This window comes from Lynx canadensis, chromosome E1 (genome assembly GCF_007474595.2).
Source record: "Lynx canadensis isolate LIC74 chromosome E1, mLynCan4.pri.v2, whole genome shotgun sequence".
NCBI lineage: Eukaryota > Metazoa > Chordata > Mammalia > Carnivora > Felidae > Lynx > Lynx canadensis.
The window spans coordinates 8866888-8882386 of NC_044316.2; the positions used below are offsets into that span (position 1 = coordinate 8866888).

At 45.4% G+C, this 15499-nt stretch overlaps 1 protein-coding gene across 1 annotated transcript; it reads right to left on the minus strand.

Annotated features, from left to right (window-relative positions):
* Positions 1–936: 936 nt before the first annotated feature.
* Positions 937–12600, minus strand: LOC115501485 (zinc finger protein 883-like). Its single transcript, XM_030296564.1, has 6 exons — positions 11496–12600; positions 11318–11408; positions 8796–8878; positions 6097–6244; positions 5707–5802; positions 937–3102 (listed from the first exon to the last, which is right to left on the minus strand). Exons 3-6 carry the CDS (start codon positions 8823–8825, stop codon positions 1481–1483), a joined length of 1896 nt encoding a protein of 631 aa, XP_030152424.1. The 5' UTR covers positions 8826–8878; positions 11318–11408; positions 11496–12600; the 3' UTR covers positions 937–1480.
* Between the last annotated feature and the right edge of the window lie 2899 nt (positions 12601–15499).

The window sequence follows — 15499 nt, forward strand, 5'->3', positions numbered from 1 at the left end:
GTTGGGTCTTAAAGAAGACTAACTTGCAAATTAAAGAGTGATAATGTAACAACTGCCTCTTTTTTTATTTTTTTAATGTTTATTTTTGAGAGAGAGAGACGGAGTGTGAACATGGGAGGGGCAGAGAGAGAGGAGACACAGAATCTGAAGCAGGCTCCAGGCTCTGAGTTGTCGGCACAGAGCCCAACATGGGGCTTGAACTCACAAACCGTGAGATCGTGACCTGAGCCGAAGCTGGACACTTAACCGACTGAGCCACCCAAGCGCCCCACAACTGCCTCTTGATTAAAAAAACAACAACCCTAAAAAATAGTAATGCCTCCTCAGAAAAGGCAGAAAGTCCTGCTTTAATCAACAAAGATCTGGTCCCGCGATCCTCAAATCAAACCTGGAGTCAACATACAATGAGCTCATCACAATAGTGAAATCTATCCAAGCTTCTTGGAGGAGTTTTGAGATATAACATGTATATTCATTTTCCCTTTATTCAACACAAGTAAGTCAACCATGAGTAGTTTTAACCACATAAATTTGTTTTAACAATATAAACTTGTTCTAAACCAGATTATCTATGATGAGGCCTCTGGAGGTAGGGCAAATGTTTCTCCACAATCCAAACCACTGGCTCCAAAGAAAAGCTTTTGAAAGGACCTTGCTACCTAAGGGGTTATTGAACATTATTTTAAGGGCCCGGTTTCTAATAACAGATACTGTTATGGAGGACTCTTTTCCCTCACCTGGAATTTCTGAAAGGTCCTAAAAAATTCATGTATTTCAATGATTATTTCCAGATGTCACCATTCCGTCAGAGTATTTTGTCTTACAATTTTCGGAAGAAAAAAATCCTTTTTTTTCTCTATCTTCAGTTGTGCTTTTCAGCTCTGAAACTCAAGCCCTGTTGAACTTGAAGCTGTAGCTAACACTATATAAGCACTTTAAGTAGAAGGATAGGAAAGTCAGTGAGAAGGGAGAGTTCAAAGGAGCCCTTTTAGGGAGGACATTATTACTAGGGGTAGGAATAATTGTATAGTAAGGCAAAGATTCATAGAAAGGTCGCTGAATATACGATCCACCATGAGTCGGTTGAACTTGGACACGGCAGTATTCCGGTCAGTACAAGGAGGAGCAATGGGCTCAATTCTGAACTAGAACTCCTTTGCATGTTGGAACAGCCTATCCCTGGGGCCAGGGGAAAAAAAAAATCACTTCCTGGTGACATTAGTCATTTTCAGGTACAGATGAAAATACACACATACACGCACACACAGAAAGTCTGATGGTTGGAGTCTCTTGGGCTACTCCAGGTTTCAGATCAGCGTTTCTTCCTGTGCATTTGTGGTATTCCGGCAGCTAATTCTTTGCAGGAGGAAATGGGAGCATTTTCAGCATTTGGAAAAAAAAAAAAAGGATCACAATTATAATAACCCACGAGAGTATGATTCTTTGGTATTTAACAAAGTGAAGAGTCTGGATGACACGTTCAGAGTGATTCCCCACTATGAAGTCTTTGATGCCTAATGAGGGCTGAACTACACCTGAAAGCTCTCCCACATTCATTACACTCACAGGGTTTCTCTCCAGTGTGAATCCTCTGATGTTGAGTAAGATGGGCACTTCTGCTGAAGGCTTTCCCACACTCAGGACAATCAAACGGTTTCTCTCCAGTATGAATCTTCTGATGCTGAGTAAGAGACGAACTCTGGCTGAACGCTTTCCCACAATCTTTACAGGTGTAAGGTTTCTCTCCTGTGTGGATTTTTGTATGTTTTATGAGAGTTGAGCTCTGACTGAAAGCTTTACCACATTCCCTACACGTGTAGGGTTTTTCTCCAGTATGAGTTCTCTGATGGCGAATAAGGGCCGATCGATCACTAAAGGCTTTCCCACAGACATTACAGGTGTAAGGTTTCTCTCCAGTGTGAGTTCTCTGATGTTGATAGAGGTGTGAGCTCTGACTAAAGACCTTGCCACATTCACTACATTCGTAGGGTTTCTCTCCAGTGTGAATAAACTGATGGACGATAAGGGACGAGTTGTGGCTAAAGGCTTTCCCACATTTACTGCATTCATAGGGCTTCTCTCCAGTATGAATAAACTGATGTTCAATACGGGATGAATTGTGACTGAAGGCTTTACCACATTCGTTACATTCAAAAGGTTTCTCTCCAGTATGAATTCGCTGATGTTGAATAAAGTGCGTTATCTTAATAAAAGCCTTCCCACATTCATTACATTCATGGGGCTTCTCTCCAGTATGGATTCTCTGATGTTGAATAAGAGAGGCACTATGATTAAAGGCTCTCCCACATTCATTGCATTCATATGGTTTCTCTCCAGTATGAATTCTCTGATGTACTGTAAGGGCTGAATAATTACCAAAAGCTTTTCTACATTCACTACATTCATAAGGTTTCTCTCTGTATTGGGTTCTCTGATGCTGAATAAAAGGTGCATTCTGAATTAAGGCTCTTTCATGCGCATTATATTCCTTCCCACCATGAACACTCTGACGATGTTTGGTAAGGTACGAGTCCCAGATATAGCCTTTCCTATCTTCATAAGACTTCTCTCCAATATTGGTTTTCTCATGTTCAGTGTGGTGTATGCCATGGCCAAAGGTCTTCCCATACTGATTACATTCCAAATTTTTTTCTCCACTATGAGCTATACAATGTTGCACATATACTGAGCGATCACTGAGTAGTTTACTACATTCATTACACTGAAGAGCTTTCTCATTTGTGCTATCTTTCTGATGTCTTGCTAATTTTGAATTCTGTTTAAAGATCTTTCCCTGAGCGTCACATATATATGGTCTCTCTTCTTTAGGATGTCTTGATTGTGTAACAAAGTCTGACTTTGGACTAACACATCTGCCAGATTCAATACATTTGGGGTTACTTTCAGCTACAGAAGTTCTTTTCTTGAAGATAACCGTTGCTTCTTTCCAGAGTCTATCTTGAGCATCCTCTTTGAACCCTGTATATCCCCAGGCTTCTTTCAAACTTGCATCAGCCTCTGTGTTTTTCTCCATACTTATCCCCTGGTATGATTCTTCTTCAGAAAATACATTCTTTGGGCTTAATTTTCCGGTCTCCAAATCTGCAGGGGAAAAGTAAAAATGTTCCCTGTACTAGAAGAAGGAAATGGCTACAGCAGGAATGAGGTAATAATTGCATAAATACTATTGGTCACGAATATAAGTCTAGTAGTCAAAAAATAATTTACGGTGGGCACTTGGGTGGCTCAGTCGGTTAAGCGTCCGACTTCAGCTCAGGCCGTGATCTCAAGGTTGGTGAATTCAAGCCAAGCCCCGTGTCGGACTCTGTGCTGACAGTTCAGAGCCTGGAGCCCGATCCAGATTCTATGTCTCCCTCTCTCTCTGCCCTGCCCCACTCACGCTGTCTCTCTCTCTCCCAAAACTAAACATTTTTTTTAATTTATAAAATTATGAATTTTATTTATAAATAAATAGATAAATAAAATAATTTATTGAATACCTATTATGGGCTAGGACTCAGTGATGAACATAGTACAAATCTCTTTTGAGATTTGTAGTCTATTGGGGAAGATAGGTATTAATCAAATAATTTCAAGAATGATGACGCTGTAAAATAATGTGTTATGGAGATTTCAACTGTGAGGTGATCAGTGTAGGAATGATACCTGCCCCTAGCCTCTGAACTGCTAGAATCTTCCCTTGCTTTTGCTACTGTCACCACCAGCAGTCCCCAGGCCCCTCATCTGGAGTTCACTACAGCTAGGGTCATTCTTCAGTGCTACATCTTCTGTTCCCACTGGTCTAGTTCCACCCTCTTTGATGATGTCTGAGCTTGCTATCAGATTCAGTAAGATCATTTCCCATATTGTCCTTTGCTACCATGAATGTTACCATTTGCCAGAGATCTCCTTTAGCTTTCACTTTTTTCCTTCTCTCTGGGCCTCCAAAAATACACACACACACACACACACACACACACACACACACACACACACACAATCAAAGACAAAGAGGGTCAAAGCTCAGGAGAACGCAGAAATTTTAGGAGGATCAGGGATTAGGCTTACTACTGGTACTAGTTCAGCTTCCTTATAAACTACACATGACATACATTTTAATTGTAAAATTGGGGCTTCGTAGTTGGGGATCTTGTAAGTACTTGTTCTACCTTACTAAGGGTCGAACAGAGCATACATGTTTTGCAAGCTGGACCATTTTCAAAGTAATCTTGTATGTGGCTTATATAATGTAGGAAAACGAAACTTAAAAGAAAGCAATGGAAGTTAAGCAGGGGACAAGAACAGTAGCAGGGGGACTAATCCACTATCGGAATAGCCGAAAAGAAGGAATGACCTATTAAGTCCAATGGATACTCTTCAGGTCTTCTTCTCTTGATCACGTAACGCTATGAGCACCTCCTCTCCTTGAAATGTTCTTTTCTGTTGGCTTCAGTGACAAAATCTGACCTGGTTTCCTCCTACTCTGGCCACCCTGTCTTAGTATCCTTTTTAGACTTTCTTTCCTTCATTTACATTGATAAAATTTGTATGGCATATCTTTACTGCCATCACCCATTATTAAAAATTATTACCATTTTATTATTTTGATACCATTTTCCTCCTGTGTTTATTTTTGAAAAATTACGCAAGTGATATAGATATATACATAGACAGACAGATAGCAGATACTTAAATGTGTATGTTCATTGGGCTTCTAGGTTCTCTTTCACTTTTCATGCTCTATTTCTCTATTTTCGTATTTCATCCACTCCCGCGACTTCAATTACCATCTATTATTCTCAGATGATTCTCAAATCTGTACAACCAGTTATGATCTCTTTCCTTCACCAAAATCCATTTGACATCTCTTTCTTATATTTATCTACTTTCCAGACACCCCGATTTAGGCCAGAGTTTCTCAACTGCAGCACTACCGGCATTTTGGCAAGACAAGTCTTTGTGTGAGAGGTTGTCTTGTGCATTATTGGATATTTAGAAGCATCTTTGGCCTCTACTCACTAGATGCCCATAGCACCCTCCCAGTCTTCAGACATGTCACCTGGGGGCAAAACTGCCAGTCTTTCAGAACTACTGGTGTAGACCTACCATCGACTCTTCAAACAACTCAGAATAAACAGAACTTATCTTCCACGCCCATCCCCAAACTTGCCATTTCTCATGCGTTTTCCATCTCAGGGAAAAGAACTTCCATCCACCTACATCACCAAGCCAGAAACCTGGACATCATCTTTGTCTGTTTCTGCCTCACCTCCCACATATACTCAGCAAATTCTATCAATTTTACAACCTTAAAATTGGATGTAAGATCACATTCCTTAAACTTACATTCAAGCTCCTTCATACCCTTCATACTTTTTAGGGAGGACAAAAACCAGGTGCAATGAAAACAAAGTAAATGAAGGAGAGACTCCAGCAACTAGACAGGAAAAGGGAATGACCTCATACAATGCCTGGAGTGAGACACAACAGTGATCTCTGCATCGAGTGTCAGGGCTATAACTTTAAGGAGGAAGTACATCATTCTTTGAGTCTGGGAAGAAGTAGAGTTAGGCTAACAAGACTCTGATCATGTCCAAATGAAGATGAGACTTGAGGAGGCCTCAACATTTTCTATAGGCTGGAGAATTTGGGGAAGAACCCCTAACTCATATTTCAAATGATGCTGTCTGCCTTGTTTCCACTTACGTGTGCAGCTGCCTCTTAGTACCTCTCCCTCCTGCATCCATGGATTTACTGCTTGTTCCAACTGGGAGATGATATCAGGTTTAGAAAATGGAAATCCTACTCAAGGAAAAGAAACGGAATGTGATGATTGGTTTCAAAGACCGAGGACCACCCCATTTTCAACCCTACTCTTGCATTTTTAAGAGCAGAAAACAAAATAACTAATTGCCAAAAGCAATTAAATATTTTCAACCAAAGTGGGGTGAGAAACAGTTTAAGGATCTGCTCTGGAAACTGGAGGGAAAAGTTAACCAAAGCCTCCTTTGTGATATTCCCCTAACAGGAGCAAGGGAATCTTTAGAAAGCAAGGGCATCCCAAAAGGCCTACCTGAGGTGAGGACCCAACCTTACCCAAGGAGACCAGGTTCCTGTAGTTCTCCAGCATTACATCCCTGTACAAGACTCTCTGCACAGGGTCTAGTTCTCTCCATTCTTCCTCAGTGAAGTTCACAGCCACATCCTTGAATGACACAAAGTCTTGAAACACCGGCAAGTGGTTCTGAAGGGATGGATGAATAAGGCAGAATTAGGGGAGATTGACGGAAATGGAGAGGAAATGGACCCAACCATGTTCATAGTGCCAAAAGCATACTGATTTGTTGGTTAAGGAGTCTTAAAAATGTATATACCCTTTTGACATGCCAATCGTATAACCAGAAATCAATTATAGGGGCGCCTGGGTGGCTCAGTCGGTTGGGCATCCGACTTCGGCTCAGGGCATGATCTCACAGCTTGTGGGTTCGAGCCCCACATCAGGCTCTGTGCTGACAGCTCAGAGCCTGTGCTGACAGCTTGGAGCTTGCCTCAGATTCTGTGTCTTCCTCTCTCTCTGCCCCTAACCCACTCGCATTCTGTCTCTGTCTCTCAAAAATAAATAAACATTAAAAAAAAAAAAAGAAATCTATTACAATAAAATGGTCAGAGACATGACAAAAGGGTTATAAACAGATTCTTATTTTTAACTTACGACAGCACAATAGTTCTAAATAACCTAAATGTCTGAGGAGAGTTGCAGAAACTGCTAACTACACTTCCCCTCCTCACCTTTCTACGTAGACAAACGTTCCCAATCTCCTTTGCAGTTAGATGGGGCCACGTGACTGAGTTCAAGCCAAGAGAACGCACCACATGCAGGCCTGACTCATACATTCCTCCATGCTGTTCTCCCCTTCTGGCTGGCTAGTATGTGATGAACCCAAAAGTGAATTTGGGAGCCATGTGGTAGAGATATCAGAGCTTCAGACAGCTCATGGCCCTGAATGGCCACACTATCAACCCACTGACCCAGTCATGGTTGATGAAAGAAACTGATGAAAGAAACAAGAACAAGAAAGAAACTTCTATCTTACCGCAGCCCTTATACATTTGGGGTCTATTGGTGACACCAGTTACAAGTTAGCCAATCCTAATTAATTCAGAAACTAGCACCTTGAAGCGGAAGGTATCATAACAAAAACCTCAAATATACCGGGGCATTGGCTGACATTAAGGCAGCGAGTTTCAAAGAAATGGGTATTTAAGGCTGGAATGATGTAGACTCTTGATGCACACTGGCAAAGTAATTAAGAGCCATGAAAGCAACACCAAAAGTTCACTGAGCCTGTAGCTCTGGGGGAAGAAGTAGCAAAGAGCCAGAATGCTAGCTTGTGCAGGAGGCTTCTGGATATACTTGGCAAAGAAAACAAAGACTTGCGCTCTGAAAGGAATTTACCACTTTCAAGCTAAAATAAAATGGAGTCCCCAAATTGGGGGCTTCACATGGTTGGAAAAGCAAACAGTTTCTACACCTCATACAAGAGGAAGTAAATCTCAGAAAGGCTTTGAGCGACAAAGGCCCATTAAAACTTCTCAGCTAAACAAAGTAACTTAACCCAATAAAAAAGATTGAGTTAAGGATAGGGTGTTCCCATTCAAGCCTATTGTTCAGCAAGCCTTAAGGTTATCTTCATTAAGAAAGAGACACAGTAGGGGCACTTGGGTGGCTCAGCTGGTTAAGGGTCTGACTTCGGCTCAGGTCATGAGGTCATGAGGTCATGATCTCCCGGCCCATGACTTCAAGCCCCGTGTTGGGCTCTGTGATGACAGCTCAGAGTCTGGAGCCTGCTTTGGATTCTGTGTCTCCCCCTCTCTCTCTCTATTTCTCTCTCTATTTCTCTCTCTCTCTCTCTCTCTCTCTCTCTCTCTCTCTCTCCCCCCCCCCCCCCGCTCACCCTCTGTCTCTCAAAAATAAATAAAAACATTAAAAAAAATTTTTTTTTTAAAAAGAGACACAGTAAGTAAGAAACAGAAGTATACCAAGCTTGAGAATTAAATCTAGGAAAGAACTTTGGGTGTGATTATTAGTACATGGCAAACAGATCAGAAGCTTCTTAAGTTCTTTAAGTTTTTATACCCATGATTTCAATGGACTTCCTTTCTTCCTGTCTCAGAGGAAGCAGTACATCTCCTCAGTTCTAAGCTGCTTATGTCACTGACTTCCCAAATATTTCTTCTCAAAAATCTACTCATCCTTCAGGCCCCATTTCAAATCTCACTCCTTCTATTAGCCGGGGGCTCCTTAAAAGGGCTTAAAAGTGCCGACTGAATGAATAAAGCCTTCCCCAATCTCTCTTAGCCAGACACACTTGCTCACTCTCCTCTGAAATCATACATTTTCCCTAAAGCACTTGGAGGAGGCTCTCCATAAATTTACTGATCTGGGCCACACAGATTTGTGTTCATGTCTTTTTACCCCACAGAGAACATTCTAAGCAGGTGGATACCATAGATATTTCATGGGTCTTTGCTGATCTAAGCCAAATGCCTCAAGGGGACAAAAGGAGGCCTGACTCTCACCCAACCGTGCTCCCAGACCTCTCCCTCCCCATGCCCTCTATTGCCAACTGATGGGAGAGACCACGTTGTTGACGGTCCATCCCACCCTCTTGATTCTATCTTTTAAAACTACTGATGCAGACAGGGCTGACGAGCTTCATGTGAAGAGAGAGAAACTTATTTGCTTCAGGAATTAAAATGAAGTTTCAGGGAGGACAGGAAAAGCCCCGACTCACCTGAGACGTTGCTGCCCAAACAGCAGCCATATTCTCCTCAAGAGACCTCTTTTAGAAAAGGGCAGAGTCCCAAGATGGCAGAACTGGAAGGAAAGTATGAAAAAGTAATACAGTTTATTTTCTTAACTTTACTCATTTATTTTGAGGGCGGAGGGGGGGAGAGAGAGAGAGAATCCCAATCCCAAGCAGGCTCCGCACTGACAGTGAAGAGCCGGACAAGGGACTCGAACCCACGGACCAGGAGATCATGACCTGGGCCGAAACCAAGAGTCAGACGCTTAATGGACTGAGCCACCCAGGTGCCCCAGGATCCCATTTATTAATATGTATCTCAGACCTGTTTTTTGGAAATAGCCTCTTCTGACAAAAAGTACCTCTGACCTTGGCCTGTCACATGGTTTGAAGGATTCCCGCAGACATCCACATTATGAGGCTTCCCAGATAACCTTAGAGAGTAGACTGAATGTGAACTTAGGGAACGGTATGATCATTAACTGGGTTCAGGACATACCTGAGCCTGTTCCCTGAGAATGAGGATCCCTGTGACACACACCACAAAAAGCACACACTGTTAGGCTTGGCAGGAAGCTAGCTTACAGATCTCCTGCCTCCTTTATTCATAAACAGAGAAACTTTCCAACTTCACAGAACAAGAAAAAGGGGCCACAGAGGAAAAGGGCAACGGTACCCAACCTGGCGGTCAAGGGCACCGGAAGCATCAGCTACCAGATCGTGAGTGTTCCAGGCCCCCACCAAGTCTACAGCCATCCTAGGTTCGTTCCATCGCACAGGTGATCCACTAAATCGTCGTCCATCATCTCAGCCTCCCCTGCATCCCAAGCACCCAACATAGTATACCAGACGGCAACAGGCCCAAAGTGTTGGGAACGAATTAATGATCCCCTAACTTCTTTGTCGGACCCCATGCCCATCAAGCACCCTCCTGTTTGCGATTGCCTTCCCCATCTTGATTTTTTGCCTACTGGGAGAAAACCAATAATACTAACTTTGAGCACTTCTTTGAGCTTGTCTCTGGATGGGACGGTTACACACCATTTATTTTACTCCATATATAATTCGGTTGTCCTAATACTCTACAGTTTATTATTCAACTCTCACCCTCCACCACCACCAAAAAGGAATACGTAAAGCCCCTTGTGGATTTGTTTGGGGAAGAAATAGGAATTTCAAGCCCTTATCAAAAACAGTTTAGGGGCGCCTGGGTGGCGCAGTCGGTTAAGCGGCCGACTTCAGCCAGGTCACGATCTCGCGGTCCATGAGTTCGAGCCCCGCGTCAGGCTCTGGGCTGATGGCTCAGAGCCTGGAGCCTGTTTCCGATTCTGTGTCTCCCTCTCTCTCTGCCCCTTCCCCGTTCATGCTCTGTCTCTCTCTGTCCCAAAAATAAATAAACGTTGAAAAAAAAAAAAAAACAGTTTAGAGTTTCACGATTTAAAAAAAAAAAGTATGCCCGCCCCTAAATGTTTTCTCACTAGAACACTGCCTCTGGAGGCCGCCTGCCAGCTTTAAATCCTGGGCTCTGCACGGCTACAGGCAGGTTTCTTCTGTGCTTCAGTTTCCTCATGTGAAAAATGGGAATAATAATAGTATCCGCTGCAAAGCATTGTGCATTAACGTATATAAAGGGTTCAAATCAGTAAGCATTCAGTAAAGGTCATTTGTCAGTTAATTCTTATTACTATTTTCTGCATATCACCACTAACCAAAATGTTATGGGATTTTCTTTCTAGCCTTTGTTTTATGAAAACAGAAGGCATAATCAATGTATTTGGTCATACCCCAAACCCCGACTTCCCCACAAGATGCCTGTCCCCTCCCTGTGCTGAACGCTGAAAGATAGGGTAGAGACAGGAACCGGTAAGTTTCAGGGCCTTGAGGGGCACCTGGGTGGCTCCAGGGGGTTAGGCGTCCGACTTCGGCTCAGGTCGTGATCCCACAGTTCGTGGGTCAAGCCCCACGTCGGGTTCTGTGCTGACAGCTCGGAGCCTGGGGTCTGCTCTGGATTCTGTGTCTCCCTCTCTCTGCCCCTCCCTCGCTTGCACTCTTCTCTCTCTCTATTTCTCAAAAATAAATAAACATTAAAAAAAAAAAAAAAAGTTTCAGGGCCTTGAGAAACCAGAGGGGTTGCAGGCAGGATGTCTGAGAAAACCAGACCACAGACAGACCATGGAATCCCCTTCTAACCTGGGCCATCCCTTTGTATCTCCCTCCTTAAGAGAGAATACTTCAGAGAGTCTGAAAGGAGTCCTACCAGAGCGGGCAATGGGCCCTGCAGACACAAGCACCTGAGCTCCCCCAAGTGCTAGAATGCCAAATCAATTCATCAGCCTCTCCCTGCCCATTTCCTTCTCTCCATCCAAGGAGTCTGGCACGCCCCCTTGTCCTCCTTCGGAGAGGCATCTGGTATAACAGAAAGAGGATGGAGGGTGAGAGGTCTTACCCTCTGGAGCTTCAGGTAAAAAGGGAATGACGTTAGTAAAATTACTACTACTCACGGCACTCACCATGGACCCAACGCTTTCCATAAATCACTTGTTACAAATGCGGAAGTTGATGACGCGTGTCAGACCTGCCCACACACATCTTACAAGGCTGCTGTAAAGACAAACCAAAATGAGGTTATGTGCGCACACTGAAGGTGCCCAGCTAACAGCAGAAGCCTGTCCCCCTTGTAGATCTTACCTCTGTTCTGGGGTTTGCGGATCTGCTGCTCCAGAACCACATCCTCCACACCGCCATCTCCGTAGAGCGACCTCACCCAAATCCTCCATGCGTCCTCCTGGGGATTTACCAACATTCTCCCAGAAACTCCGGCAAGAGATTCTGGACTGAATTCTTCTTTCCCGTGCTCTGAGACCCCCCTCGTCACAGTAATCAGGGAGTCTGAAGCAGTCTACTTTGAGCGAAGACTAAAGCCAAGAAGTTCAGCCGTCACTCAGGCTTCAGGAAGCCCTATTCACAGGGGAGTCTCAGTGGAACCTTGACCCCGGGGCCCTGCAGAGACAGACACCCAGGAACATAGATCATCACAGACAAGTGGAGGTACCGTTGCCAACATGCCTTTAGGACACACAAGTGCAGGCCATGATGGCAAGCGGCCCACCGGGAGTGAAGGCACCCGGGTTCTCACTTCTACTATGTACCAGCTGGCTCGGTGACCCAGAGCAAGTAACTTTTCCTCCCTGGGTTTCAGTTTCTTTTTATGTGCAAGTGGGAAGGGGGATACCTACTATTAATAATGGCTACTACTGATCCAGCCCTTACTTAGTGCCTGGCGCTGTCTCAACTGTCCCATATCACATTTCCATCTAACCTTCACAATCACCACTTAAAAGGTAGGAACAGTAAACTTCACTTGACGGATACGACACGGGGGATGCAACGTTCGGTATGCTTACGGTTCCATCAGTATGCAATAACCGCTTTCTCGAGCTGTAGACACACAGATCCCTTACATCCACAGCGTCTCACGTCAACATTGAGTCCACGCAATGGTTCCACCACGCCGTGGGTTGCAAAGGCACAAGGGCAGGCGCGCGTTGGTCTCCGGCCTGGGAGCACGGAGAGCCTTGGGCCCTACCTGCCTCGCCTTCCAGCCAAGCGCTTCAGGCTATGCGGGCGCGCAGCCCGTTTCCCAACAAAGGACCTAAGGTATCCCAGACGTCAAGCACACGTACACACCACCGACACGTACACACAAATGCCAGAGCAGAGGGGCAGGGTCGAGGTGGCCGAGCCCAGACAGACGGCACCCCGACTCCAGAAGAAGGGATTATGGTCAGGTCAGCAGGCCCTGGGAGAACCCCAGTGGGACGCGGTGAGACCCCCCCCCCCCACGCCTGACAATCCACTGCTGGACACCCCCCCACCCTTGCCCAGCGTCTGCTCCTCCCCGCTTCAGACACCGAGCAGGTCACTTTAAGGGAGCACCGCTAGGACAGAGTCGCCGCGAGCAAAGCCCGTGCAGACAAAGGAGCCGGAAGCGGAAGTGTGCGCGGAGGCTTCTGGGAAATGTAGTCCCTCCCTGCCCCGCGCGGGGACGCCCTGCCTCGGCCGTGGCCTCCCCGGCTCCCGCGTGTTCTGCGCTCAGAGACAAGCCGTCGCACGGCCCTAAGAAGGGAGGTTAACGTTGGCGGCCCCGGGAAAAGTGGACAGGAACCATTGGGGGCGTCTACTAAGCCATCTATGACTGTCGAGAGTATTTGGGGGCGGGGCGGGGTGCATCCAAAGAGCAGAGGTCTCGTCCGGTGGGGTGGTCCCTTTGGTCACTTGTCATAGAATGATTGGAGCTGCAGCCCTGCTTCAGAAAACCCGACACAGGAGTCCCACGCGTGCGGTTCCGCGTCATTACCGGAACCCGGGCGGATACCCTGTGCTCTCGCATTCTGTGGCCAGATCTTCGGTGGTTCCGACGCTCCCACATCCTCAGCCCAGAGCACGCGGTCGTTTGACGGCCTTTAGGGTTCCTGTCACCCAAGTGTAGTATTCTGATAGTGGAGAAGTGGGACCCTCCCCGGGCGAGGAACAAATCTAACGTGCAAGGCTGTTCTTAGCACCATGACGTTTACATGTCCCTGTCCAGAGATGTGCAGCATTGTCCCCGTTAGTTCCTGTTTGCTAGCCACTTTCATAGGCATGACAGTCCTCTGGATCCCTTGGTTGATTGATTTGATATGTATACAGATTCAGTTAATTTAGTTTCTTGGGGGTAAATTCTACAGCCAACCTCTCCATGATAGGCCCATCAGAATGTGCTTCTACTCGGTTCTACTGGGACAAGACTGAAGCTGGTTGAGCTGTTGGTGTCTTCGTTGTCACTTCCAGAAGCAGAAGGTGCTGAGAAGGTGAATACTCCAACTTCTAGAACAAACCCGCAGGCTTACCACGGCCTTTACCACCCACCCCGCTTCCATAGCGGAGGAGAATCTCTATGCAAATACAGCCTATTCGGTCTTCATATCTATGCCCTGGATCCTGTCTTTCTAAGCTCTTTTTTACCCAGAATACAGTGGGAATCCACAAAAATCCTACCGTAAAAAAAGCAAACCATGACATACTTGTGCTGGGATTTCAGAAGAAATGCTGAGGCCTCTGTTATTTGGGGGGAGGGGTGTTTTTTTAATGTTGGTTTACTTTGAAAGAAAGACAGGGAGAGAGCAGGGGAGGGGCAGAGAGAGAGAGAGAGAGAGAGAGAACGAGAGAATCCCAAGCAGGCTCAGCACTGTCAGCACAGAGCCGGATGTGGGGCTCAAACCCATGAACCGTGAGATCATGACCTGTGCCAAAACCAAGAGTCAGATGCTTTACCAACTGAGTGACCCAGGCACCCCTACAATTGGGGATTCAGTAGGGAGATCCCACAGAACATTCTACCAGCTGGACTCTCCCATCCCCACACTATCTCCACCCCCAAATCCCAGAGCCCCCGGTTGTCTAATGGTCCGTTTTAAATGTGTGAGCTGATGGATGCAACAAGAATGGAAAATTGTTGAAAATTGTTGACAGTGGATGACAGATAAATGAGGGCTTATGAAGCTATTGCCTCAACTTTCGTGTGTTTGAAATTTCCATAACTTTTAACAGTATAAATTAAGTTAAAAAATAAAGCAGGTTTGGGGCGCCTGGGTGGCGCAATCGGTTAAGCGTCCGACTTCAGCTCAGGTCACGATCTCACGGTTCGTGAGTTCGAGCCCCGCGTCGGGCTCTGGGCTGATGGCTCAGAGCCTGGAGCCTGCTTCGGATTCTGTGTCTCCCTCTCTCTCTGCCCCTCCCCCATTCATGCCCTGTCTCTCTCTGTCCCAAAAATAAATAAACGTTGAAAAAAAAATTAAAAAAAAAATAAAGCAGGTTTGATCATATCTCTCCTATACTCAGAGAATTTTTAGTTGGCTTCCCATTGCAGAATCAAATCCAAAGTTCATACTACTAAGGGTTCTTGTAATCAGTTTAGTGCCACACCACCAGCATTTTTAGAGAGTGATATAGAACACAAAAGAAGAAAAACACTAGAGTGCATTACATGTAGTAAGAATATGTCTTGTTCGATGCAGTGTTCTGTGTATGTGCGTATTTGATTATGATGGGGTGTGTGTGTGTGTTCTGTGGGTCATATCAATAAAGTTTCAAATTATTGCTGTAGTGATCCAATCTCCAACCTCACATCTCTCTCCCGTGTCTCTTACCACTACTTTACCCTCCACCCCCGTCCTCAATGCACGCCAGCCTCCTGGCTATTCATTAACATGCCACACTTAGCCCCAGATACCCCCATAGCTCCCACTCCCTCACCTTTTGCAAATCCTGTTTGAATGTCCCCTTTAACACCAGTTAAAAGGGAGCCCTAGAATGTCATTCACTATCTCCCTGATCTACCTTTATAATTCCTTTTTTTTTTTAAGTTTATTTATTTTGAGAGAGAGAGAAAAAGCCTGCGTGGGGGAGGGGCAGAGAGAGAGAATCCCAAGTAGGCTCCCTGCCACCAGCACAGAGCCCGACTCAGGGCTGGAACTCACAAACTTTGAGCTCATGACCTGACCTGAAATCAAGTCAGTCGCTCAACCAACTGAGCCACCCAGGTGCCCCCGCCCCCGCCGTTATACTTTCTTAATGATACTTATTTCTACTTGACATACATTTATGGTTATCTGTTTACTACCTTCCTCTCTCCTCTCCAAAGGGAAGCTCCT

Excerpts from the sequence above, each read along its gene's own strand:
- LOC115501485 (XM_030296564.1), bottom strand. The coding sequence starts at position 8,825 with ATGGCTGCTGTTTGGGCAGCAACGTCTCAG. Across the intron at positions 5,803-6,096 it reads CAGGAACCTGGTCTCCTTGG|GATTTCCATTTTCTAAACCT; the intron begins GTAAGGTTGGGT and ends TTCCTTGAGTAG. Across the intron at positions 3,103-5,706 it reads ACTAAGAGGCAGCTGCACAC|ATTTGGAGACCGGAAAATTA; the intron begins GTAAGTGGAAAC and ends TTTCCCCTGCAG.